The following is a 26546-nucleotide window of genomic DNA, read 5'->3' as shown; positions in this document are numbered from 1 at the left end:
CCCACCAAGTCCATGGGATTCTCCAGGCAAGAATACTGGAGTGGGTAGCCATTCCCTTCTCCAGAGGATCTTCCCAACCCAGGGATCAAACCCAGGTCTTCTGCATTGCAGGCAGATTCTTTACCGTGTGAGCTACAGGGACGATGCCCACTGCCAGTTAGGGGTCCTAACCTGGGGGGCTCAGGTGATGGGTGAGCCCTGAAATCACATTTCAAACCGTAAGGCCCCCTGCCCATGTGCATTTTCTGGGGTTCACCGTGGTGCTCACCAGACTCTAACAGGAGTGAGCCTCTTCCCTGTCTGACTACAAAACAACCCTTTAAAAATAAAAAGGGCCTCACCCCGAAGGCTGAGCGCTAAACCAGTGGAGCCAGCTTGTAAAGAGTGAAGGCTCGCATCTGCAGGAGCCTCGGGGAAGAAGACAGGCTGGAATCTGAAGGAGCCACCCCGAGTGCACCGAGGGCCCTGTCACTGCGAAAGCAGAGAAAAGCAGGAGAAAGAGGGAGATTAGACAGAGACACTGCTCATCCAGCCTGTCCTGGGCCAGAGGCAGACTCCAAGGGAGGGGCAGTTCTGAGCCCTGGGGGTCAAGGGGCAGGGGGGCGGGGACTGGTCACAGCTCAGCTGGCCCCTCGTCCTCCCAGTCGTGGCCTGTTGGGACTGCTGCCCAGAGGCACGACCACCAGGTGGCAGCCCCCCTCCCCAAAGCGATGCTCCTTCTCCCCACCACCTGCAACCCTCTAGCAGCTCCCTGCCGCCCACACCTGGGCCTCCATCCTGGGGGTCCACTCTCGCACCAGCCCTTAAGGAGGGTGCCCCATTGCACTACTTACCCTGGGCGTTCTCCACTCACTCCCCTCGCTAATTGCCTTTCTACCCCAGGCCTGTACCTCCCTCCTAAACCTCAGCTTGGTCTCCCGATCACATTCCTAAATACCCTTTCTGAACCCCGGGAGGCTGGGCCCACACACATGGCTTTATGCTGCCCCCTGCTGGCAGCACTGGGAACCACCACCCTAGGCATCGACACACCCTATCTGTAAAGTCCAAATGGCCAGTATTCCAGGCTCTGTACCTTCTCTGTCCCACCTGCTCAACTGTGCGCTTGTGACTGCACCCATCGTGTTAAAGAGTGGGTGTGTCTGTGTTCTGATAATGGACGTTGAAATCTGAATTTCTTGTAATTTTTCAGTTCAGTTCAGTTGCTCAGTCATGTCTGACTCCTTGCAACCCTATGGACTGCAGCACACCAGGCCTCCACATCACCAACTCCCGGAGTTTACTCAAACTCATGTCCATCGCGTTGGTGATGCGATCCAACCATCTCATCCTCTGTCATCCCCTTCTCCTCCTGCCTTCAATCTTTCCCAGTATCAGGGTCTTTTCAAATGAGTCAGTTCTTCGCATCAGGTGGCCAAATTATTGGAGTTTCAGCTTCAGCATCAGTCCTTCCAATGAAGATTCCTTTAGGATGGACTGGTTTGATCTCCTTGCAGTTTAAGGGACTCTCAAGAGACTTCTCCAACAACACAGTTCAAAAGCATCAATTCTTGGGGCTCAGCTTTCTTTATGGTCCAACTCTCACATTCAGCCATGACTACTGGAAAAACCATAGCTTTGACTAGACAGACCTTTGTTGGCAAAGTAATGTCTCTGCTTTTTAATATGCTGTCTAGGTTGCAATTTTTTATGTCTCACAAAAGTTCTTCTTTTGATTTCTAACCATTAAGATATGCAAAACTCATTCTCAGCTCATGGGAGTTACAAGAACGGGCAGAGGGACAGGCTTGGCCCAGGGGAGCCAGGGTGCCTCACGCTCTTTTTCCTCCAGGTGTTGGGGGGCAGCTCTCAGCAGGGAGCTAGTGAGCAGTGCAGAGTCCCAGGCGCACCCCCAGCCCCACGGAGGCGCCCGGGGCGGTGAGGTTGAGGAGCAGCCCGGGGCTCTGTCCCTGCGTATCACCACTTCACTGGTTTCCTCTCTTGTACTCCTCAGTCATTTCTTACCAGGGGCTTTCCTTAAAAAGCACTCAACATTTATTTTTTGTTACCTTATTTTTTAATTCGCATAATGACTATGGGGAAATGCTCATGGAAAGATGCCCCCCGAGGTCTCCTGACTGGCAGGTTGAGGTCCCACTCTGGCGGCCTCCTTAGGCTTTACCGAGAGCAGCTGTGGGTCCGGGTCCCAGGGTTCTAGGCTTCAGGCACATTCAGAAAGTCAGAGAGACATTTATTATCCTCAAAGCTGACTGTCTGCCAGGGGCTGTGTGGGACACTCTGACTGCATTTGCTGTGGGGCGTCACCAGGCGCCGTCTCAACTCTGTAAGTGAAAACCTAGGCTCACGGGGACTGTGCTCCTGTTCACTCGCTCGGTCGTGTCTGACTCTTTGCGACCCCCATGGACTGCAGCACTCCAGGCTCCCCTGTCCTTCACTGTCTCCCAAAGTTTGCTCCAACTCATGTGCACTGAGTTGATGCCATCCAACCACCTCATCCTCTGTCACCCCCTTCTCCTCCTGCCCCCAAAGCATAGCGGACTGCGTAATGGGCCCAACATTATAAATGACAAAAAAGCTGGCATTCACGTGACAACTTGCCTACAAAGCCAGACACAGCAAAGTGAGGGCAGCGGGCCAGTGACCATATGAGGGGCTGACCTTCTCTCTGCTCTAGCTCGTGTTTGAAATGTTCATAACAAAAAGCAAGGGCTTTTTCTGTGGGGAACCACCACACGTAAACCAATGACCAAGTCCCTGAAAATTCTTAATCCTGTCTGAATTTTATAAGTGGTTTGTACTTGTCATGCGTATCTTATCCTGCTTAAGAAACAAGGCCTGTGATTGCGGCGTCCAGCCTCCGGTGGGACAGCGAGTGGCCAGCAGCGAGCGTTGCCAGCACCCGCCAGAGCTGCCTCTCCCCACTGCCCCTCACCCTCCAAAGCACGCTCCAGGTCCTGTCCTTGGCTTGCAGTTCCCAGCCTTCGCAGCTTCTTCAGCCAACACACAGAGCTGCTTTGGGTTGAGTTGCATTCCCGGAGAAAAGATACGCTGAAGCCCTCCCCCTAGGCAACTGTGAATGTAACCGCCCTTGGAGACAGGAGTCTTTGCAGATGGAGCTCAGGTGAGGTCATCCGGGTGGGTCCTGATCCAACACGACTGGTGTCCTTGCAAAATGGGGACATGTGGACAGAGGGGCAGACACGCACAGAGGGAAGATGGGGTGAAGACGGCAGCACAACCACAGAGGCAGAGGCTGGAGCGAGGCGTCTACAAGCCAGGGACACCGAGGACCGCCGGAGAGGCGGGGAGGGATTCTCCGGAAAGCCAGCAGAGGAAACGGGCACCTCGGAAACTTGGCTTTGGACTTTCAACCTCTAGAGCTGAGAGACAATACCTTTCTGCTGTTTCAAGCCACCTAGGTCACTGTACTTTGTCACAGCAGCTGGAGAGAGCCATCTCGGAGGTCCCGTGTGACCCAGCACTCACCTCTCCTTGCCACCCGCTGCAGGTCTTGGTGAAACTGAACTTCCTAGAAGCCCCACCGCCACTGGAAGGCACCACTTCACACCACTTCGTGCCTCCGCGTTCTGTCTAGTGGTTTATTCTCTAGACCTGACTCACCAGGCTCGTCTCGTGGTTGCCAGGCGCAGTTGCTTTAAAATTCCTCTGATGCCCTGTTAACTGCTGGCATACACATCTGTCTCCCCCGCTAGACGGTGAACCCTTTGAGGACACGGGCCTCGTCAGTGTTGCCAGCACCAGAGGGCTTGCCAAGCAGAGGGGGTTTATAATAAATATGACAACAATAGTAACTAATGCTATTTTAGCAATAAGTGTGACCTCACTCGAGCTGTACCAGATACATATAAAACAAGGTCATTTTTTTCACCACTTGGCTTCCGCATAATTTCGTCCATTCATTCACATTTGTTGTGTATAATACACATGGCTCTTTTCAGAGATAAGAGTCAGGGGACACAGCCTCTGCTCATAAGCAGGAACTTATGGAGCAGTAGGCATCCCCATGAACCACAGGGCAGAGCAGAGGCTTCTAGATCCAAAACCAGCCTGCGACTGCCACAGGGCGTCTGTGGCAAGTCATTACACATCTGTGTACCACCGGATATACGGCAACTACTTTTATATCCACATCTCTAAAAAAAAAAGGTGACGTCAGAAAGAGAAAAACAAGTATCATATATTAACACACTTCTGTGAAATCTAGAAGAATGGTACAGATGAGCCTATTTGCAAAGCAGAAATAGAGGCATAAGACTAGAGAGCAAAAGTATGGACACCAAGTGGGGAAAGCGGGGTGGGATGGACTGGGAAATTGGCCTTGACACATATACACTGCTATGTATAGAACTGATGCCTTCAAACCGCGATGCTGGAGAAGACGCTCGAGAATCCCTGGACAGCAAGGAGATCAAACCAGTTTATCCTAAAGGAAGCCAACTGGATATTCACTGGAAGGACTGATGCTGAAGCTCCGATACTTTGACCACCTGATTCAAAGAGCTGACTCACTGGGAAAGCTGTGAGTCAGGCTACCTTCTGCTTGAAGACTCTGTTCACTCCACAGCTATCTGAGTTCCGTGACTTTCCATAGTGCAGGGCTGCTGTGGGGCCTTACACTGTCGGAGAGGAGGTTAACGATCATGTAAGAAGACTAAGCCGCACCAATCCCATGATTCAAGGCCTGGGGCCCCTCAGCCAGCTATGACCATGTGATGGAGCTGGCTATCTGAGCTGTACTGGGGCATTGCAGAGAGTCTGCCCTCTGCGCTCTTTCCCGGAGACCTTGGCACCCCAGAGAGGCATCAGGGTGGCAGTGTGTGGCATCTGCAGCAGGACCTGTGGTCCAGGGTGCTGGCTGGTGGGCAGCTGGTGTGCTTGGCCAGAGTCAAAGTGGAGCCTGGTTCAAGGTGGGCATCCATTCTACAGGGTTTCTTATAAGCACCTGCCTTACCCCTATTCTTAAATCTTCTTTATACAGTTGCTCTGCAGTGTTGCGCTAGTTTCTGCTGTACAGCAAGGTGAATCAGCTATATGTACACATGTATCCTCTCTTTTCGGATTTTCTTCCCATTTAGGGCATCACAGAGCACTGAGTAGAGTGCCCTGAGCAAGACGGTAGGTTCTCATCAGTCATCTATTTTATACGTTGTTGTTGCCATTTAGTCACTAAGTCGTGTCTGACTCTGTGACCCCATGGACTGCAGCACGCCAGGCCTCCCTGTCCTTCACCATCTCCTGCAGCTTGCTCAAACTCATGTCCATTGAGTCGATGAGGCCATCCAACCATCTCATCCTCTGTCGTCCCCTTCTCCTCCTGCCTTCAATCTTTCCCAGCATCAAAGCAAAGCACAGGTAGGGGTTACTCACACAAAGCCTCCCTGGGAACTATGCAAATACACTCCATCAGGATGCTTTGTCTGCCCTAGGAGTTGGCTGTAATATATGGATTTTGTTAGAATAACACATTCTGCTGTGCCTAGGTGGCCCCCTTGCACAGTGCCCAACCTGCACAACTGTATGTGTCAGTCCGGAGGGCTGCTAGAAAAAGGTGACTAAAACCAGAGGCTGGGGCAGGGGGCAGCGTTAGACAATGGTAAGGTGTTTTAGGACTTTCATCTTTCATAGGAAAGAAAAGGTCCCTAGGACAATGCAGTTTTAAACAAATCTTTGGCTCACTTATGCAAAATGGAAAAAAAATCTTTCCAAAAATTTGACCTAAAAATCCCTTAGAATGTGAAGAACCATGATATCCTGTCACAAACGGTTTCAGGGTTGGATTCCAGAGCCTTTGTAGGTATTGCTAAAGCTGAAACTCCAGTACTTTGGCCACTTCATGCGAAGAGTTGACTCATTGGAAAAGACTCTGATACTGGGAGGGATCGGGGGCAGGAGGAGAAGGGGACGACAGAGGATGAGATGGCTGGATGGCATCACCGACTTGACAGACGTGAGTCTGTGTGAACTCCGGGAGTTGGTGATGGACAGGGAGGCCTGGCATGCTGCAATTCATGGGGTCACAAAGAGTCAGACACGACTGAGTGACTGAACTGAACTGAACTGAGCTTAGGTGGCACTGGGGCCGAGACACCACTCTAGGATGGAAGGAGACCCAGTACACGGCCATGAATCCATCACAGGTGCCTTTCAGAAGAACGGAGACTAACAACAGGCTTATAACCCCGTGGGCAGAACGTGGGGCACACGCAGTGGCCTTCTGCAACCAGACATTACTCTTCTGCCTAGCTGCAGGAAAGAAAATACTTTTTCCCCTTTAATTAAGCTCCCTGCATCCTAGCAGCAGAAGTTCTGAATGGCTTCTATGTTAATAACGATCCTCAAGAGCAGGGTAGTAACTCTTCCACAAAGAGACACCTCAGGTTGAAGATAACTGGCCTGGGCTGGCTGAACTGAGAATAATCAGGTATAAACTGCTTCTCCACAGCCTCTAATTTTCTCTAGAAACTGAAGTAGGTCTCAAGAGTTCTGTCCTAAAGATCCTAGATATTAATTCTTTATATGTGATTTCCAAATATTTCCTCCCATTTCATGGCTTTCCTTTTTTATTCTGTTGACAGTATTCTTTGATGCACAAAACTTTTTCATTTCCATGAAGTCCAGTTTATCTATTTTTTTGGGGGGGGGGTTGCCTTTGCCTTTGGTGTCATATATAAGAAATCATTGTCCTCCCAAGACTTCAGATTATACTACAAAGCTTCAGTAATCAAAACAGCATGGTATTAGCACAATACAGGCATATGTCTAGAGAAAACTAATGCAAAAAGATACATGCACCCCAGTGTTCATAGCAGCACTATTCACAATAGCCAAGACCTGGGAACAACCCAAGCATCCATCAGCAGATGAACGGATAAAGAAGGTGTGGGGTGTGTATACAATGGACTGTTACTTAACCATGAAAGGAAACAATGAAATGAAATAATGCCATCCGCAGCAACGTGGACAGACCTAGAGATTATCATACTAAGCAAAGAAAGTCAAAGAAAAAGACAAGTAACATATGTAATCACTTCTATGTGAAATCTTTTTTCCTCAATTACAAATGAGCTTATTTACAAAACAGATTCACAGACAAAGGAAACAAACTTATGGTTACCAAAGAGGAAGGGGGAGGAGGGAAAAACTAGGAGTTTGGGATTAACAGATACACACTACTGTATATAAAGCAGATAAACAAGGACCTACTACACAGCACATGGAACTATATTTAGTATCTTGTGTTAACCTATAACAGGAAAGAATCTGAAATTATATATATATATGAAACTGGACTTCCTGGTGGCTCAGATAGTAAAGAATCTGCCTGTAACGCAGGAGGCCCAGGTTCGATCCCTGGAGGAGGAAACGGCAACCCACTCCAGTATTCTTGCCTGGTAAATCCCACAGACTGAGGAACCTGGTGGGCTACAGTCCATAGGGTCGCGAAAAGTCAGACACAACTGAACAACTAGCAGACACAAACGTGTGTGAAACTGAGTCACTTTGCTGTACACCTGAAACACAACAGTATAAGTGAACCATACTTCAATTACAAAAAGAAATCATGACTTCCCTGGTGGCCCACTGGTTAAGAATCCCTTGCCAATGCACGGGACATGGGCTCAGTCCCTGACCCGCGAAGACTCCACATGTCTCGGGCAACTAAGTCCCCATGCCACAACTACAGAGCCTGCTCTCTAGAGCCTGCGCTCCGCAGCAAGAGAAGCCACGGCAGCGAGAAGCGCAGGCACTGCGAGGAAGAGGAGTCCCGCTCCCCGCAACTAGAAAACGTCTGTGAGCAGCAACAAAGACCCAACACAGCCATAAATACATTTCAAAAAATTAAAAATCATTGTGAAGTGAAGTGAAAGTCGCTCTGTCTTGTCCGACTCTTTGCGACCCCACGGACTATACGTACAAGTCGACAGAATTCTCCAGGCAAGAATACTGGAGTGGGTAGCCTTTCCCTCCTCCAGGGGATCTTCCCAATCCAGGGAGCGAACCCAGGTCTCCAGTATTACAGGCGGATTCTTTACCAGCTGAGCCACCAGGGAAGCCTGAGAATACTGGTGTGGGCAGCCTTTCCCTTCTCCAGTGTTTCTTCCCGACCCAGGAATCGAACTGGGGTCTCCTGAATTGCAGGCAGATTCTTTACTAGCTGAGCGACCGGGGAGGCCATCAAAGCCCAGAATATGTCACTGTCCCCTCTATGTTGCCTTTTAAGTATTTTACACTTTAGCTCTTACTTTTAGGTCTTTGATCCTGTGAATTAATTTTTGTTTATGGTGTTAGGTAAGGGTCCAACTTCATTCTTTTACATGGATACATCCAGTTTTCCTAGCACCCTTTATTGAAGAGGATCTCCTTTCCCCATTGAATGAGATTGGCACCCTTGTCAAACAAAATCTCCTGACTAAACAACACAGAAAATATAGCTAATATTTTAAAATAACTATAAATGGAGGTAACCTTTGAAAACTGAATTACTATGCTGTACACCTGTAACTTGCATAATATTGTACATCAATTCTACTTCAATTTTAAAAAGTCACTTTTTAAAAAGTCCAACCCACATAACTGTCCTTATTCCAGTGCCTCACTCTTTGGATTACTGTGGCTTTGTAGAAGTTTTGAAATCAGGAAGTAGAAGTCTTCCAGCTTTCTTCTTCTTTTTCAGGAAACAAACAACCCAATTCAAATACAGGCAAAGGACCTGAAGTCAAGAGGGCTTTAGGAAGCAATTATTGCAAACAAAGCTAGTGGAGGTGATGGAATACCAGCTGAGCTAATTCAAATCCTAAAAGATGATGCTGTTAAAGTGCTGCACTCAATATGCCAGCAAATTTGGAAAACTTAGCAGTGGCCACAGGACTGAAAAAGGTCAGGTTTTCATTCTAATCCCAAAGAAAGGCAATGCCAACGAATGTTCAAACTACTGCACAGTTATACTAATCTCACACGCTAGTAAAGTAATGCTAAAATTCTCCAAGCCAGGCTTCAACAGTATATGAACCCTGAACTTCCAGATGTACAAGCTGGATTTAGAAAAGACAAAGAGGAACCAGAGATCAAATTGCCAACATTCGTTGGATAATAGAAAAAGCAAGGGAATTCCAGAAAAACATCTAATTTTGCTTCATTGACTATGCTAAAGCTTTTGACTCTGTGTATCACTACAAACTGGAAAATTCTGAAAGAGGTGGGAATACCAGACCACTTTACCTGTCTCCTGAAAAACCTGTATGCAGGTCAAGAAGCAACAGTTAGAACTGGACATGGAACAACAGACTGGTTCAAAATTGGGACAGGAGTACACTGAGGTGTATACTGTCACCTTGGATATATATTTAACTTATATGCAAAGTACATAATGTGGAATGCCAGGCTGGATGAATCACAAGCTGAAATCAAGACTGCGGGGAGAATCACAAGAAATGATGATATTTCATTAAAGCTTGCAATAGTAAATGTGAAAAATGTAGTTCGATTTTTATAATCCTGCATGTTAAGAGTTATAAACATGTTTTCCGCAAAAAGGCCTTTATGTCTTTCACTTACATCCTACATTAGTATCAGTGATGGTGTTTGATGGGTGGTGGATACTATCTTTTAAACTGTTATTAGTGTTAAGCTCAGCTGGACTTAAAAGTGTGCTTCAGCTTTTACTTGACTGTTCTCAAATTCTTCTTTTAAATCAACAGGTCCTAAAGCTATCTCTAATTCAGCTCTCTAGGATCAAATTTTGAAATTAATGTGAGTTAAGGAGAAACGCACAAGAACTGCAAAAAGAGATTGAATTATCAGGGTGATATTCAATAATAATAAGACATGTACATTGAAAAAGAAGATTGCTAAGAGAAATATCAGCAACCTCAGATATGCAGATAATCCCACTCTAATGGAAGAAAGTGAAGAGGAACTAAAGAGTCTCTTGATGAGGATGAAAGAGGAGAGTGAAAAAGCTGGCTTGAAACTAAACATTCAAGAAAACTAAGATCATGGCATCTGGCCCCATCACTTCATTGCAAATAGATGGGGAAACAGTGGAAGCAGTGACAGATTTGATTTTCTTGGGCTCCAAAATCACTGCAGATGGTGACTGCAGCCATGAAATTAAAAGATGCTTCCTCCCTGGGAGGAAAGCTATCACAAACCTAGACAGCATATTAAAAAGAGACATTGCTGACAAAGTGTATGGTCAAAGGTCTGTATGGTCAAAGCGAGGGTTTTTCCAGTAGTCATGTATGGATATAAGAGTTGGACCATCAGAATGGCTGCTACCAAAAAGTCTACAAACAGTAAATGCTGGAGACGGTGCAGGGAAAAAGGAACCCTCTTACACTGTTGGTGGGAGTGCAAACTAGTACAGCCACTATGGAGAACAGTGTGGAGATTCCTTAAAAAACTGGAACAGAACTGCCATATGACCCAGAGATCCCACTGCTGGGCATACACACCGAGGAAACCAGAACTGAAAGAGACACGTGTACCCCAGTGTTCATCACAGCACTGTTTACAATAGCCAGGACATGGAAGCAACCTAGATGTCCATCAGCAGACGAAGGGATAAGAAAGCTGTGGTACATATACACAATAGAGTATTACTCACCTATTAAAAAGAATGCATTTGAATCAGTTCTAATGAGGTGGATAAAACTGGAGCCTATTACACAGACTGAAGTAAGTCAGAAAGAAAAACACCAATACAGTACATTAATGCATATATATGGAATTTAGAAAGATGGTAATGATTGCCCTATATGTGAGACAGCAAGAGAGACACAGATATAAAAACAGACTTTTGGACTCTGTGGGAGAAGACGGGGGTGGGATGATTTGAAAGAAGAGCATTGAAACATGTATGTTACTAAAAAAAAAAAAAGAAACATGTATGTTACTATATATGAAAGAGGTCACCAGCTCAAGTTCAATGCATTAAACAGGGCACTCAAAGCCAGTGCACTTGGGGCAACCCTGAGGGATGGGATGGGGAGGGAGGTGGGAGGGGGTTCAGGATGGGGGACACACGTACACCCATGGCTGATTCATGTCAGTGTATGGCAAAACCCACTACAATATTGTAAAGAAATTAGCCTTCAATTAAAATAAATAAATAAAGAGTTGGACCATAAAGAAGGCTGAACACTGAAGATTGATGCTTTCGAACTGTGATGCTGGAGAAGACTGTTGAGAGTCCTTTGGACTGCAAGGAGATCAAGCTAATCAATCCTAAAGGAAATCAACCCTGAACACTCATTGGAAAGACTGATGCTGAAGCTGAGGTTCCAATACTTTGGCGACCTGATGTGAAGAGCCAACTCATTGGAAAAGACCCTTATCTGATGCTGGGAAAGAGTACAAGCAAAAGGTGAAGGAGACAGCAAAGGACGAGATGGACATGCTGCTGCTGCTAAGTTGCCTCAGTCATGTCTGACTCTGTGTGACCCCATAGACAGCAGCCCACCAGGCTCTCCTGTCCCTGGGATTCTCCAGGCAAGAACACTGGAGTGGGTTGCCATTTCCTTCTCCAATGCATGAAAGTGAAAAGTGAAAGTGAAGTTGCTCAGTCGTGTCCGACTCTTAGTGACCTCATGGACTGCAGCCCACCAGGCTCCTCCACCCATGGGATTTTCCAGGCAAGAGTACTGGAGTGGGGTGCCATTGCCTTCTCCGAGCGATGGACACGAATTTGAGCAAACTCTGGGAGATGGTGGAGGACAGAGGAGACTGGCATGTTGCAGCCCATGGGGTCAGAGTCAGACACAACTTAGTGACTGAACAACAAAAGGACTTGAGTATACACTTCTCCAAAGAAGACACAGAAATGGCTCAAGAAGCAGATGAGGAGATATTCAACATCACTAATCATTAGAGAAATGCACGTCAAAGCCACAGTGATACAGCCACTAAGGAGAAGAGGATGGCGTTTCCTTGGTTTATCTCTTTAAAAAGTAGAGCTACAGTGATCCAGCAATCCCAGCTCTGAGTTTACCTCCAAAAGAGATGAAATTACCATCTCAAAGAGACATTGGCACTCCGGTGTTCATCACAGCATTATTCACGACAGTCAAGACACGGAGATGACCTATGTGGCCACTGAGAGGCGAATGAAATAGAGATAATGAGGTATATATACAATGAAATATTATTCAGCCATAAAAAGGAAATCCTGTTATTTGCAACAATATGGCAAGACCTGATGGCACTATGCTAAGTGAAACAAGTCAGAGAAAGACAAATACCACATGATGTCAGTTGAATGTGGAGTCAAAAACCACTGAACTTGCAGAAAGGAAGCAGGGTGCTGGCTGCCAGGAGCCGCGGGCTGGGGTGGGTGGGAAATGGGGGTGGCTCGCCAGAGCGCACCAAGTTTCAGCTATAAGACGAGTAAGTTCTGGGGATCTAATGTCTACTGGCTATGATGACTACAGTTAACAGTTTGTACACTTGAAGGTTGCTCTGAGTAGAGCACTAGTCACCATACCATCAACAACAAATGGTACTTATGTGCAGCGAAGGGTGTGTTAACAAACCTTACTGTGGTGAGCATTTCATTTATATGTATATAAATAGATACATATACATATTAAATAATTATATAAATAGGCATCAAATCATCAAAAAAGAATCCATGCATAGAACTGAATACATGTCAGGCTTGTAGATACCCAATAAATGCTGACTGAAAGACAAAATCAGCGAGATACCGCATCACACCATTATGACTCTTACCAAAGGAAACAACAACAAACAAGTGTTGGCATAGATGCGGACAAATCGGAACTCCTGTGTGTTCCCAGTGGGCACACAAAATGGAGTCGCCGCTATGGAAAAACAATATGCTGTTGCTGCTGCTGCTGCTAAGTCGCTTCAGTCGTGTCCAACTCTGTGCAACCCCATAGACGGCAGCCCACCAGGCTCCCCCGTCCCTGGGATTCTCCAGGCAAGAACACTGGAGTGGGTTGCCATTGCCTTCTCCAAAAAACAATATGGCAACTCCTCAAAAAATTAAATGTAGAATTAGCACTTGATCTAGCAACTCCAATTCTGGATATAAATACAAGAGAAGTGAAAGCAGGGACTTGAATGGATATTTGTAAATCAATGTTCACAGAACCATATTCACAACAGCCCAAAGGTAGAAGCAACCCAAGCGTCCACATGTAGATGAATGGATACACAAACTGTGGGCTATGTATACAATGGAATATCATTCAGCCTCACAGAGGAATAAAATTCTGATATATGCTACAACATGGATAAACACTGAAGACATGCTAAGTAAAATAAGAGCAAATATATTATGATTCCACTTATATGAGATGCTTAGAGTAATCAAAATAATAGAAACAGAAAGTAGAAAGGCTGATGGTCAGAGGCTGCACGTGGGGAGAAAAAGGGATAGAGGAGATGCTTAAAGGGTAGAGAGCTGCAGTTCTGCAAGAGGAAAATGTTCCAGAGATAGATGCTGGTAATGGTTAAAGAACAATGAAAATTTACTTAATGCTACGGGTCTGTATGTAGAGAAATCTGTATGCAGGTCAAGAAGCAACAGTTAGAACCGGGCATGGAACAACAAGCTGGTTTCAAATTGGGAAAGGAGTACGTCAAGACTGTATATTGTCATCCTGCTTATTTAACTTCCATGTAGAGTACATCATGTGAAATGCCAGGCTGGATGAAGCTCAAGCTGGAATCAAAATTGCCAGGAGAAATAACAATAACCTCAGATATGCAGATGACACCACCCTTATGGGATAAAGTGAAGAAGAACTAAAGAGCTTCTTGATGAAAGTGAAAGAGGACAGTCAAAAAGCTGGCTTAAAACTCATCCTTCAAAAAACTAAGATCACGGCATCTGGTCCCATCACTTCATGGCAAATAGATGGGGAAACAATGCAAACAGTGACAGACTTTACTTTCTTGGGCTCCAAAATCACTGCAGATGGTGATTGCACCCAGGAAATAAAAGACTTGCTCTTTGGAAGAAAAGCTATGATCAAACTAGACAGCATTTTAAAAAGCAGAGACATTACTTTCCCGACAAAGGACCATCTAGGCAAAGCTATGGTTTTTCCAGTACTCATGAACAGATGTGAGAGATGGACCATAAGGAAAGCTGAGCGCTAAAGAATTGATGCTTTTGAACTGTGGTATGGGCGGGACTCTTGAGAATCCCTTGAAGTGCAAGGAGATCCAACCAGCCCATCCTAAAGGAAATGAGTCCTGAATATTCATTGAAAGGACTGATGCTGAAGCTCCAATACTTTGGCCACCTGATGCAAAGAACTGACTCATTGGAATAGATCCTGAAGCTGGGAAAGATTGAAGGCAGGAGGAGAAGGGGACGACAGAGGACGAGACGGTTGGATGGCATCACTGACTTGATGGACATGAGTTTGAGCAAGCTCTGGGAGCTGGTGATAGACAGGGAGGCCAGTCCATGGGGTCACAAAGAGTCAGATACGACTGAGCGACTGAACTGATGGAACTGTACACTTTAGTTAAAATAGTAAATTTTGTATTATGCATATTTTACAACAATGAAAAAGTGAATGAGGAATTTGCAATTTAAAATGATTTATTGTTTAAGTATATATGTGTCTGGCCTCTTAAAAAATGTATTCATATAAATAGTTCAATGTCTAATTGTCAGGATACTCCCTGGAAATTACCCTAATCAGTAGTCTGGTCTAAACATGCAAACATATGAGTTCTTTTTTTAAAAATTAACTTTTATTGGAGTATAGCTACTTTACAATGTGTGTTTCTACAGTAGAGCAAAGTTAATCAGCTATAAGTGTGTGTGTGTGTGTGTGTGTGTGTATCCCCTCTTTTTAAAATTCCCTTCCCATGCAGTTCACCACAGAGCACTGAGTAGAGTTCTCTGAGCTATACAGTAGATTCTCATAGTTATCTATTTTATACACAGTAATGTATGTACGTCAGTCCCCAAATCCCCATTCATCCCACCCCATCACCTTTTTCTCCCTTGGCGCCCACGTGCCTGTCCCCTACATTTGCTGTTTCTACTCTGGCCCTACGAATAGGCTCATCTGTAGCACTCATCCAAATTCCACATATATGCATTAATATATGATATTTGTTTTCTTCTGTCTGACTTCACTGTGTACGGCAGTCTCTAGATCCATCCACATCTCTACAAATGACACATTTTTGTCTCTTTTTATGGCTGAGTAATATTCCATTGTGTATCTATGTACCACGTATGAATTCTTAATTCAGAAATCACTCAGTTCAAATATTTCACCTTGGTTTCCCATTGTGTTCATTTAAATAGGAAAAATGATGATGGATGGCAAGTTGGTCTTGACAATTGGGACCAAAGATGTGGGCTACGTAGATGGTCTCACTGTGAGGAGGTGGCGGACAGAGCGTGGAGGGTGTGGGAAAGACGAACACACAGCAATGGTCCTGGGAGGACCACTGGGGCCCAGAAAGCAGCAAGAAAACTCTAGTCTCTTTGTGAATATTTGAGATACATATATATATATCTGGGGTGAATTGATGGTTTCAAAGAAACCTGCACAGTCTAAACAATTCAATTTTTGAGTTGCCGCTGTGGACAAAGCCAAAGGCACCATGAAATAAAAAATGACTAAATTCAAGAACATACCCCCGAAAGATTATCACCTAGAAACACAGGGTGGAAACAAAATGTCTGAAGGTCAAGCTCTTACTTCACTGCATTAATCATAATCTGACTTGATAGCTTCTGTTCTAACTGGTTTAAAGGGGCCAGTCCAAAAATCTGTCAGGGATGTGACAAGCAATCCAATCAGGGAAATTTACTTCTGAAAATCGTCTCAGCACACTTTCGTGGGTATCGATTTTGTCTTTTTCTCCTAAAGAGAGTAGGAAGGAGAAAATATTCGTTGTAAGATGCCACATTTTCTTTAAGACAAAGGCATATGCAAAATTGTATACCTGAAAATAAACAGAATTCCATAAAGACACACTCAAGAAAGTAAGCACTAGATACTGCATTTGTAACTTATAGAAAACTTGATGGAATCGTCCTTGTAGAATCCTCTTAAACTGTGAGGCAAGGGCTTTACTGAACCAGCCAACACAGAGGCAACAAAGGCAGGCCTTCTGATAGTCTCCGCATGTTTACCGGCACCCACTTCTTTTAATTCACTGGCCTGAGTGTTTCAGGCCCTCACAGCAAGTCGGATGCTGTCAGGATGGCCCTCAGATCAGATGGACCACATCCAAGAATAAAACTCTGAAAAGTCACACAAGAGCTAAATCACATTCTCCACTGAGAAGGGGAGTGAAAAACTATTTCCCTTCACAATTGTGAGGGAATCCTGGGTAGTCGTATAGTGGATCCCCAAGACCATTAACAGAGGCTCTGCTATCGGAGCAGCCTTCCTACATGATTTCCCCAATTATCAACAATAGAGTCAAAAGCACAATATATTGTTTATACATCACATTTGACCATTTTTAAACTTGAAAAGTATTAGTTTTAAAAAGTATTAGCGTCGTGAGCTTTCTGATTTTAAGCTCAAATAACAAGTCATGGCTGTAAAAAATTAAAAACACGTGCACACTGCTATATTTAAAATGGATCACCTTCAAGGACTTACTTACTTACTATATACCACATGGAACTCTGCTCAGTGTTAACCGGCAGCCTGAATAGGAGGGGGTTTGGGGGAGAATGGACACATTTATATGTATGGCTGGGTCCCTTCCCTGTTCACCTGAAACTGTCACAACAATACCCCAATATAAAATAAAGTTTAAAAAAAAATTGAAAAGAAAAAGGTAAAACATGTGCCCATACAATAAGGAGCCGGAAGAGGGCGTTGTCTTCATACGCTTGGCAGATGCCAAAAAGTAAAGACGAGTTTCAGTTTGTTTTCCAGTTACTAACGGTCTAGAAAAGTTCATCACCATTGTTCATTAAATGTGCTACTTCACCACTGCCTCTCAAACTTTAAAGTGCGTAAGAAGAATTACTTGGGGACTTCTTAAATATAGTCGGTCCCCTTGTCCACAGGTTCCACATCTGTGTTCAATCAACCTTAGGTGGAAAATTTTCAAAACACAAAAATTCCAGAAAGTTCCAAAAAGCAAAACTTTTGAATTTGCAGCACACTGGTGACTATTTACATAGTATTTACATAGCACTAGGTGTTTAAATCATCTTTAGATTCCTTATAAGTATATGGGAATACCTGTATAGGTTATATGCAAATGCTATACCACTGCACATTAGGGATTTGAGTATCCTCAGTTCTTGGTACCCAAGGGATACTGGACCAAAACCCTCTCAGTTATCTAGAGATGTCTGTATATACTCTTGGGCCTCGCTTGATCCCACCGAATCAGGAACTTTGAATTTAATATGAAATAGCGCTTAGCTGACCCTGGAGCAGGGGCCTTGGATGCCACATTAAAGCCCTCTGCACAGAGGCTGCCCGATGCCTGAGCTAACGATACCAGAACCACAGGCAGCTGCCTAAAGACTGTCCTTGAACGTCTGTGTGTTTTGATCACTTTGATACACCACAGACGAACTGTGACTGTGGCATTTAAGGAATTGTTTTAAGACAACACAACTATATCAAATTACGAAATCTTAGAGAAAAAAAGCCAGTCTATAAGCAGGAAAAAAAATTTAAGGAAAACAAGATATTTAAAATACTTTTCATATTCTCTCCCTGCAAAATGGAGAATGGCGGCTGATATTTTTTGTTTTTAAATCTTTTTAATGGTTGGAAAGTTAGCATAAACTACCACACTTAATACTTATTACTCTTTATTGGGTTATTACTTACACCTTGTCTGATCTCAAGGAAATCTGGGAAATGTTTATCTTAAGTGGTACGTATCCAATAATACCATTAAGAGAGGTGAGTAAAAAGCATCTGAGAAGGAAATGGGGTGACAGAGGGAATAACGATTCCTGGAATTACTCCAACGGACATTAAAGGTAGCTGCGAGTTTCTGAATGCCAACAAGGAAAAGAACCCTAAGTTTTCACTCTTAGCCGCCTACTCAGTGCCACCACTGGTAACGGATACTACTGCGTACAGCAGCACCTTTCACCTCCAAACAGCTCGGTCCTTGCTTCATTTGCTCACCGCTCCAGCCCTCAAAGAATTCAAAGCCTGGCTGTGACATCCACATGGTCAACCCCTCGGGGCTCCAGCTGGGGTCCAAGGTGAGCAGCACCCAGAGCTGTGTGACTCAATGGCCCTGGGTTACAAGCCCACGGGAAGGAGACTGACGGTGGGGCAGATTGTACAGACAAAACTGATGTTTGGGAGAATTACATTAGAGCTGGCTTCCTGATGCATTAACTGTTGAATGCAAATAAGCCATAAAGTTAGAAGAAAGTAAATATGGATGGTTATATAACCAATGGCAGGGGGAGGAAGGGCTCTCGAAGCATAAAAGAAATTACACAGGAAAAGGCAGATCTGACGATTGACAAGGGGAAAAAAAAGTTTGCATGTCAGAAAACATAAAGATACGTTTGCAACCATCATGACGTAAAGGGCCAATACCCTTACCATGAAGAACAACATTCAACCCCATTAGTCATTACAAGAATGCAAAGGAAACAGCAAGCGGCTACTTTGGACTACCAATGTGGTTTTACAAGCGACAAAGCTGTTTGTTTTTAAGGACAATTCGTCCTGTGAGACGGGTACACCCTTTCTGAAGGCAATGTCCCCAACCTTTCATCTTTTCCTTCTGCTTCTAGAAATCCTCAGAGACATGCCAAAGATTTATCTACAAGCATGTTCACTGCACTTTTATTATTTTTTATATTATTTAAACTATTTTAATAATATTACAAACTCCCAAAATTGTAACAGCAAAACTAGAAATTCCCTAACTTTATAACAGTAGCAATTTGGTTAAATAAATACCGCCACATTCCAAGAGAGACAAACATATCAGCTCTACTCTCATGAAACTGCCTCTACTCAATTTTTAATTTTTAACCCAAGAGCATCAATTCCTTATGGTTTAGTCTAAATGCTCTTTTAAACGTGTATATATAGTTACACAGTTATAAGTACACACTCAAGCATGGATACATATATTCAAAGAACAGAAATGATACGCACTAAAGGTAGACAGTTGTCAGGGTGAGGTATTTTTAACATGGTTATGTTTTTCTTTATCGTTTAATTTTTTAAATGAATGCATCTTAAGTTTACATTCAGAACAAAATCACAAATGTAACTTGGAATCGCGTTCAAGAGATAGGATGATTTAATGGGGGCCAGAGGGTGACGACGGGTCCGTTCTTGGGCCTGAACATGCCGGGGTCACGTGAATGCACGCGTGTTTCCCAGAGTGGAATCTGGCAAAACACATCAGGCATCTCAAGGGTTCACACTTCTGACCAGTCATTCTCCCTCTAAGAATCTAATGAACACAGATGCCAAGATACCTGTATAGGATATTCACTGCAGAGTTATCTGTAATATGACAATTTGACTACAGTGATACACTCGCAGACAAGAGGGAACAAGTTAACAAATGGTAGTACATTCATCTGATGTATTTTACTCAGTCATCAGTGTATGTTGGAAGAAGTCTTATAAGAGCATAAGGACATGTTTATGCTAAGTTGAATTTTAAAAGGCAAAAGCCTATATATTCAGTCTGATCATTAACACATTAAAAAAATTGCTTGGTCTGTATGTGCGCCCACACGCACAGGGTCGGTGACTTCTAACTCTTGACCGTAAAAGATACTGACGGAGACAGAAAATAGGAAATAGAGTAGATGTGATGAGGGGCTTTGAGAGGGGAGAGCGCGGGATGATAAATTCTGGAGAAGGATGGTAGTGATGGTAGCTAAACATGGCTAAAATGGTTAATTTAATATTTCATCACAACATTTTTTTAATATGAAAAGGTAATGCAGGGCTCTGCTTTGGTCTGTTTTGTGTCCCTTGCCCCATGGGAAGCCAGCTGCCATGTTGTGGGGACCCTCAGGAGCCTACTGGAGGGGTCCAGGGGTGGAGGAACCCCATCCCTCACCACCAGCAGCAGTAACCGGCCAGGTAAGCATGTGAGCCCCCAGAAAGCTGATCCTCCAGCCCCAGGCAAGCCTTCAGCTGAAGACAGAAATCATACGAAGTGATAATATTGTTTTAACCCACTAAGTCCGGGAGCAATTTTTTATCCGGTAATAGAAAATTAATGCCAGAAAGAGGCACTGGTTTGAGCCGTCTCATCCCCTTTTGAGGTTTAAGCCACCCTCTTGTTTTCCTAGCTTCCACTTAGGATTTTGAAGGTTGGAGACAGCTGAGTTCACACTGTTACAACAAACACACTAGGTAATATGCAGAACCACTGTTTCTCAAACACATCGGGAGCTTAGATTCCCTAGTAGGGCCCAGCAGGGAGAGGAAGGGCTTCCCTGGTAGTTCAGCAGGTAAAGGATCCGCCAGGTAAAGATTCCTGGGTCGGGAAGATCCCCTGGAGAAGGGATAGGCTACCCACTCCAGTATTCTTGGGTTCCCTGGGGGCTCAGACAGCAAAATTCCGCCTGCCATGCAGGAGACATGGGTTTGATCCCTGGGTTGGGAAGGTCCCCTGGAGGAGGGCTTGGCACCCACTCCAGTGTTCTTGCCTGGAGAATCCCATGGACAGAGGAGCCTGGCGGGCTCCAGTCCGTGGGGTCACAGAGAGTTGGACACGACTGAGCGACTGAGCACAGCACCCAGAGAGGGAGCGAGGAGGAGGGGCCTCACCCTGGTCTCCATCAGATCCATGCGGCAGGCGGCCTGGCCGGGTCTGCCCCCCGCAGCCACATCTCTGTGGCTCCCTCACTGGTCTCTCTCTGCTTTTCCAGGCCCTCCAATAACACCTCTCTAACTGAGTCCCTCAACTCCGTCTCTTCAAATCAGTGCGTGGCCTGTTTTCCTACCTGGCCCTCATCTGATGGCGAGCCCCAACTCAGTTCAGTCTCTTTTAGGGGCACGGACAGGTGAGCTGGAGTTCCTGCCTGTCCAGATAACCTTGCAGCCACCCCCTTGCCAACCTGTCTTGTCCCGCCCACCTGTGGTCAGGCACACAGTCTTCCTTACGACCCCCCCTCCACAATGTGGCGCTTCTCTTCCTCTCTCCACGCCTTCTGAGCCCAACTCCACTACAATCAGGCCCCAGGAAGAGGAGGCATCTCAGCACTTGAGGACGCATTGCAGAGAAGGAAAGATCCGCTTTCTCTTTTGCATCCTGCTTTGGGGAAAACGACACAAATTGAAAAGGATGATTCATGCTTAGGCTGACTTGCATTATTCTTTTTTTTTTTCTTACTGATGGTTTCGTTCTGGTGGAAAAGTCGCTGGACAAGGAAGAGAAACCCAGGAAGTTGGTATCACTTCTTTCCTCTTCCCTTTTTTAGCTCTTAGGTTATCCCGGTGGATTGACCTACTTCTCCTCACTTAGAAGAGGAAGAATGCTGAAAAGATGAGGCAGCAACATGTGCGTGCACACACACACATGCACACACGTGCACACACACGCACACACACGTGCACACACACATTCACACACATGGTCTGGCCTGCAAATCAACTTCCCTACCTGAAATAATGATACCACAACTGCCAATAACATACTAAAAAGAATTCCAGGATGTCTTCACTGAATTGGTTTTGAGAAATAACAGAAACTTCACTCCCTAAAGACCTATTATTTATGAACTAGGACTAGGAGTGAAAAAAAATGAGAACCTATATACCACCTGAAGAAGACCCTACATCTTCCAACCAAAAGATACTTTCAAGGAACAAAGCAATAAACAAGAAGACTCCAGGTGGCCATGCTTGCTTAGACGGTGTACCGTGTAGACACAGGCTGATGGCCCTCAAGGAGCAAACATTGCCTGGAGGATGAAAAAAACCTTGGATATCGCAAGAGTTTGTGGTCTGCTCCAAAAGGTTTCCATACACAGAGACAAACTTTCCATGCATATATAGCTATGCAACATATCTGGGCTATTAAACTCTCATGAATGGGTAATATTTGGGAAACAAAGTGTTGATAAGGCTGTTTGTAGGCTGGAAAGAGGACACTAATGAAAAAAGGATGGAGAAACACAGGTCTAGACAAAACTCATACACATGTGCTACTTTTTTTTTTCGGCTTGAACAGTCCCATCACTGTTACTCATTCCTCCAGATTTCTAGTAAATTCGGCAGAAACGTCACTTTTTTTTTCAATAAGCAGAGTCAGGAATGTAACCCAGGGGAGAATTTGCCACCAGCTAAACCTCAGTTCAAGGTGCTTTCATTAAAATAAAAGCAGAGCATCAACACTCTAGACGAATGACTGCCTTTATCTGTCAACATGCACGCACTTTCGCTAAGGCTAAACAGCTTACTTCTCCACCTCAGATTGTGACTGTCTCCCCCTGAACACACGCAGTGTTTGCAGCCACCCCACCCCCTCTAGGTCAGCCCAGGCTCCGTGTGTGCACTCCCCACGGTCACACGTCACAGAGGAGGGTGGCACCCATGTCACTGAGACAGGAGGCAGACGGGCCCCAGGCTGAACAGCCAGAGTTCGTCTCAAGAGGAGGAGCGAGAGAAGAGCTAAGTCCTGCTGCCCAGGTAGGAGATAAAAGACCACATGTTCCTCATTCTCGGAGTCCAGGAGACCTTCCTGACTACACACGTGCAGAAAGGCTCCTTGGCGGCCAAACAGGGAGGGGGTGTCACCTCGTGGTAAGTGAGGTCAACTACCCAGAGGCCTCTTCGCTAGACTCCATCTTGGCTAAGAGATGTGTGCACACACGGGAGGACCCTGAGATAAACACAGAAACTGACTCAGAACCAGGCAAGCAGGACGACTGGCCACAGGAAACCTGGAAGACACGCCCGATACGGTGCTGTTGTTCAGTCGCTCAGTCGTGTCTGATTCTGTGTGACCCCATGGACAGCAGCACGTCGGGCTTCCTTGCCTCTCAATACTTCCCAGAGCCTGCTCAAACTCACGTCCATGGAGTCAGTGATGCCATCCAACCAGCTCATCCTGTGTCGCCCCCTTCTCCTCCTGCCTTCAATCTTTCAAGTGATTCAAACTGTCACACGGGCACAACTCAGAGACCGTGTGTGTGTATCCACACGCACCCTTTTTCCTCCTTTCAGACACTTTGTTCCGTTGCTTTCTGTCTCTCTGTGGAAACACATCTCTACACAGCTGGCAGGCCAAGGCCTGGTCACTGGCCCCGGGGGTCTGGCGGCTGGGATTCAGGGCTCTCGCTGCTGCAGCCTAACTTCCGTCTCTAGCCGGGAACTGAAAACCAGCTCCAAGCCTCCACAGGCCGGGGCAACCCGAGATCATCGCCTCCACGCCCAGGTCGGGGGCACAGCTCTGTGCTCTATCCTGACCACGTGTGAGTGCACCTCTGCCTGCTAAGTTATCCTCTCATCTGCCCAGCCCGCATCCTCTCACATGACACTTCTATAACCAAAGCGTATCCTGTTCTCTCCACGGCCTTGACGCCCAGCTACTAAAGACACCCTTATACCAACTTGGCTAGTGCTTTTAAAGACATCTGGGGTGCGGAGACCATACACACACTCGACGCAGATAATCACATGTGCTTACATCAGAGTCACCAGAATATGTTAAATTCTAACACAATTCTCTCATCGTGGTCTTCAGTGATTCACTCCATCATTTTGATCAATTATCATAAACAAGGTTTGGGGCTGTAAGGAGCTAACAGGATTTTAAAAGCAGAGTGTCTGCTGATGGAGAGAAAGAAGGGCATCAGTGATGATATAGTACAGGGCACTTTTAACGGTTATGGGAGAGATGCCCAAACTGGTGTTTGGGAGGAAGGAGACATCACTCCCAGGGCAGAGGTCAGGGGAACTTCACAGAGAACAGGCAGGCTCTAGCGGGGTTAGAGCTGGGGAAAGTGGGGGTACAGAGGGGAGCCCCACAAGCAAAGGTGGTGGACAACGGGAACTGAGGGCCGAAGACAGGAACACTCAGACAAGGGAGCAGGAGGACCGTCCAGACAGAAGCCCATATACCATACCTCTCTAAGTTTTTCATATTCAAAAGCCTTACCACTAAATATTTTTAAACTAGGAATACACTTCACTTCAGCAAACATTTTAAGAGCATTTACCTTCAGTTGGAAATTTCTTGGCTCGTTCCTCGAAAAACCAGTCTCCAGTTTTTATTTTCACATTTCTGAAAAACAAGCAGAAAGGAAGCCTCAGAGAGCGATGTGGGTGGTGCTGTACTTGGCTCATACCGAGCAGGGAGATAGTATCAAAATATTACTCTAGCAAAAGAGCTCAGAGTTCAAATTTCTGGCCCAGATCCCTAACTATACAGATTTCCCACAGAGATTAAGTGAGTTGACTGGAAAGCAGCAAAGCTACAAGAGGAATATTATATTGCTATTCTGAAAAGGAATATTATATATCAAACTGAATCACTTTACTACACACCTGAAACAAATACATTATAAATCAACTATACTTCAATAAAAATAAAAAGTAAAAAATAAATACAAAGATAAGATCGAAATGAGCTACAAAGCTGGAGTTTCTACTTGGGTATATTTTACCCTGTAAGTCCATGTAATACATACATATTAACATACGTGTTTAACACATACACAATAAATATACAGGGAGAAACAAAATCGCCATCAAAATGACCAGTTTATCACGTTTATGGTGGGGAACAATGGCATGAAGGATAATCAGAGAAATCCAGTGTTGTCTATTCAGCTAAGCGAGATTATCCTTGAGTTATGGTGAGGTTAGTTTGAATTAACCACAACATTTACCAAGAGCCAGCAGAGTGGATTCACCTGAGAAGGTTCCTGGGAAGACCTGAAGTCTGGGACATGGATCAAAGGGCTTCACTGAAGATTTGGGGACCACTTGAGAGACAGCGGAAGTGACCTCTTGCTGGGCGGCCAGTCTGATGGCAGCTCCCTGGGCATGTCTACGTCCCTATATCCCCTCCTGTCCTACTCATAGGCAGAGCAGTGCGGGGACTTTGTTTGGCCACTGCTTGAAACTGACGTCCCAAAGCATGTTAGCTTCCAGAGGATGTTAGCTCTTAATAGCTTCCAAGTTTTCAAACTTCTGAAGAAACCGCCCTCAACTTCATAGAGCCTCAGAAAGGCAGAATTGTCAATAGCCTTTCAGGATATAAGAAGTTAAACACACAGACACTATAAATGATTGACACCATTAAAATCATCAGCTATAAAAAGAAGTACCAATTCCTAGGTTATGCAAGTTTAAGGAAAATTAAAACTTCAACTTATGTCAAATTCTGTTCTATAAAGTATACTTTCTGAAATACATTCTCCATTAAGTACTTTCAGGCTATAGATGAACTCAAATGGATTGTTTTAAATTAATGCTTATAAGTGCAGTCAATTCACAAATATATGCCAATCTACATTTTTTAAGTAGCCTATCTTCTCTGTGGAACTTTAGTAGTTGTCAGAAGACATCAACCAACTTCCTCCCCTTCTTGTTGCTGCTGCTGCTGCTAAGTCGCTTCAGTCGTGGCCAACTCTGTGCAACCCCACAGACGGCAGCCCACCAGGCTCCCCCATCCCTGGGATTCTCCAGGCAAGAACACTGGAGTGAGTTGCCATTTCCTTCTCCAATGCATGAAAGTGAAAAGTGAAAGTGAAGTTGCTCGGTCGTGTCCGACTCTTAGAGACCTCATGGACTGCAGCCTTCCAGGCTCCTCCATCCATGGGATTTTCCAGGCAAAAGTACTGGAGTGGGGTGCCATTGCCTTCTCCCCCCTTCTTGTTAGCAGCTATTATATTCTCTGATTAAGACGCAAATGATTACTCCCAATGCTTAGTGTCTAGAAAAGGGAAAACCCACACAGAGCATGCGTGAATTCCAGCAACAGAATTTTGATTGTCAGTCACTATCGTTCAGAGCCGAAAACATATGGAACATGCAGCTGCGACCCATTGTGAGAGAAAAGGGGAAACATTTTCACCCATAAATCAGGAACTCAGATATCAAACCTACTGACACAAAACACGTGAAGAAGAACATAGCAACTCCACAGAAGTTTCCCCTCTGGTACGTAAGACAAGCAAAGGGCCAAAACACAGGGAAAGTTTCGTGGGATAAGCGGGGTGGTGAATTCAACTGCTCTATTTCTGAGGATGCTTCCTCCACCCTTATAAGCAGGACAAAGTCTAAGCATTAGGACGAGGACAGCAGGAGAGAAGAATAAAATGTGGAAACAAAGAGACCTCCCTCTGATTAATAAACTTCACTTCCTGACTTGTTGTGAGAGTTGGACTGTGAAGAAAGCTGAGCGCTGAAGAATTGATGCTTTTGAACTGTGGTGTTGGAGAAGACTCTTGAGAGTCCCTGGGACTGCAAGGAGATCCAACCAGTCCATCCTAAAGGAGATCAGTCCTGGGTGTTCATTGAAAGGACTGATGCTGAAGCTGAAATCCCAATACTTTGGCCACCTGATGCGAAGAGCTGACTCATTTGAAA

The 26546-nt window shown here is 45.1% G+C and overlaps 1 protein-coding gene across 4 annotated transcripts in view; it reads right to left on the bottom strand.

The window, feature by feature from the left end:
• The window catches only part of SYTL3 (synaptotagmin like 3), a 94162-nt gene that overhangs the window by 38838 nt on the left and 28778 nt on the right, over nucleotides 1–26546 (bottom strand). For all 4 annotated transcript variants that reach the window (XM_060419302.1, XM_060419303.1, XM_012183194.4 and 1 more), the window contains one exon: nucleotides 24170–24234. In XM_060419302.1, coding sequence (XP_060275285.1) covers nucleotides 24170–24234 — 65 coding nt within the window. The remainder of the gene's footprint in view (nucleotides 1–24169; nucleotides 24235–26546) is intronic.

Source organism: Ovis aries, chromosome 8 (genome assembly GCF_016772045.2).
Source record: "Ovis aries strain OAR_USU_Benz2616 breed Rambouillet chromosome 8, ARS-UI_Ramb_v3.0, whole genome shotgun sequence".
NCBI classification, from domain to species: domain Eukaryota; kingdom Metazoa; phylum Chordata; class Mammalia; order Artiodactyla; family Bovidae; genus Ovis; species Ovis aries.
This window is presented reverse-complemented; position numbering and strand designations above follow the sequence as displayed.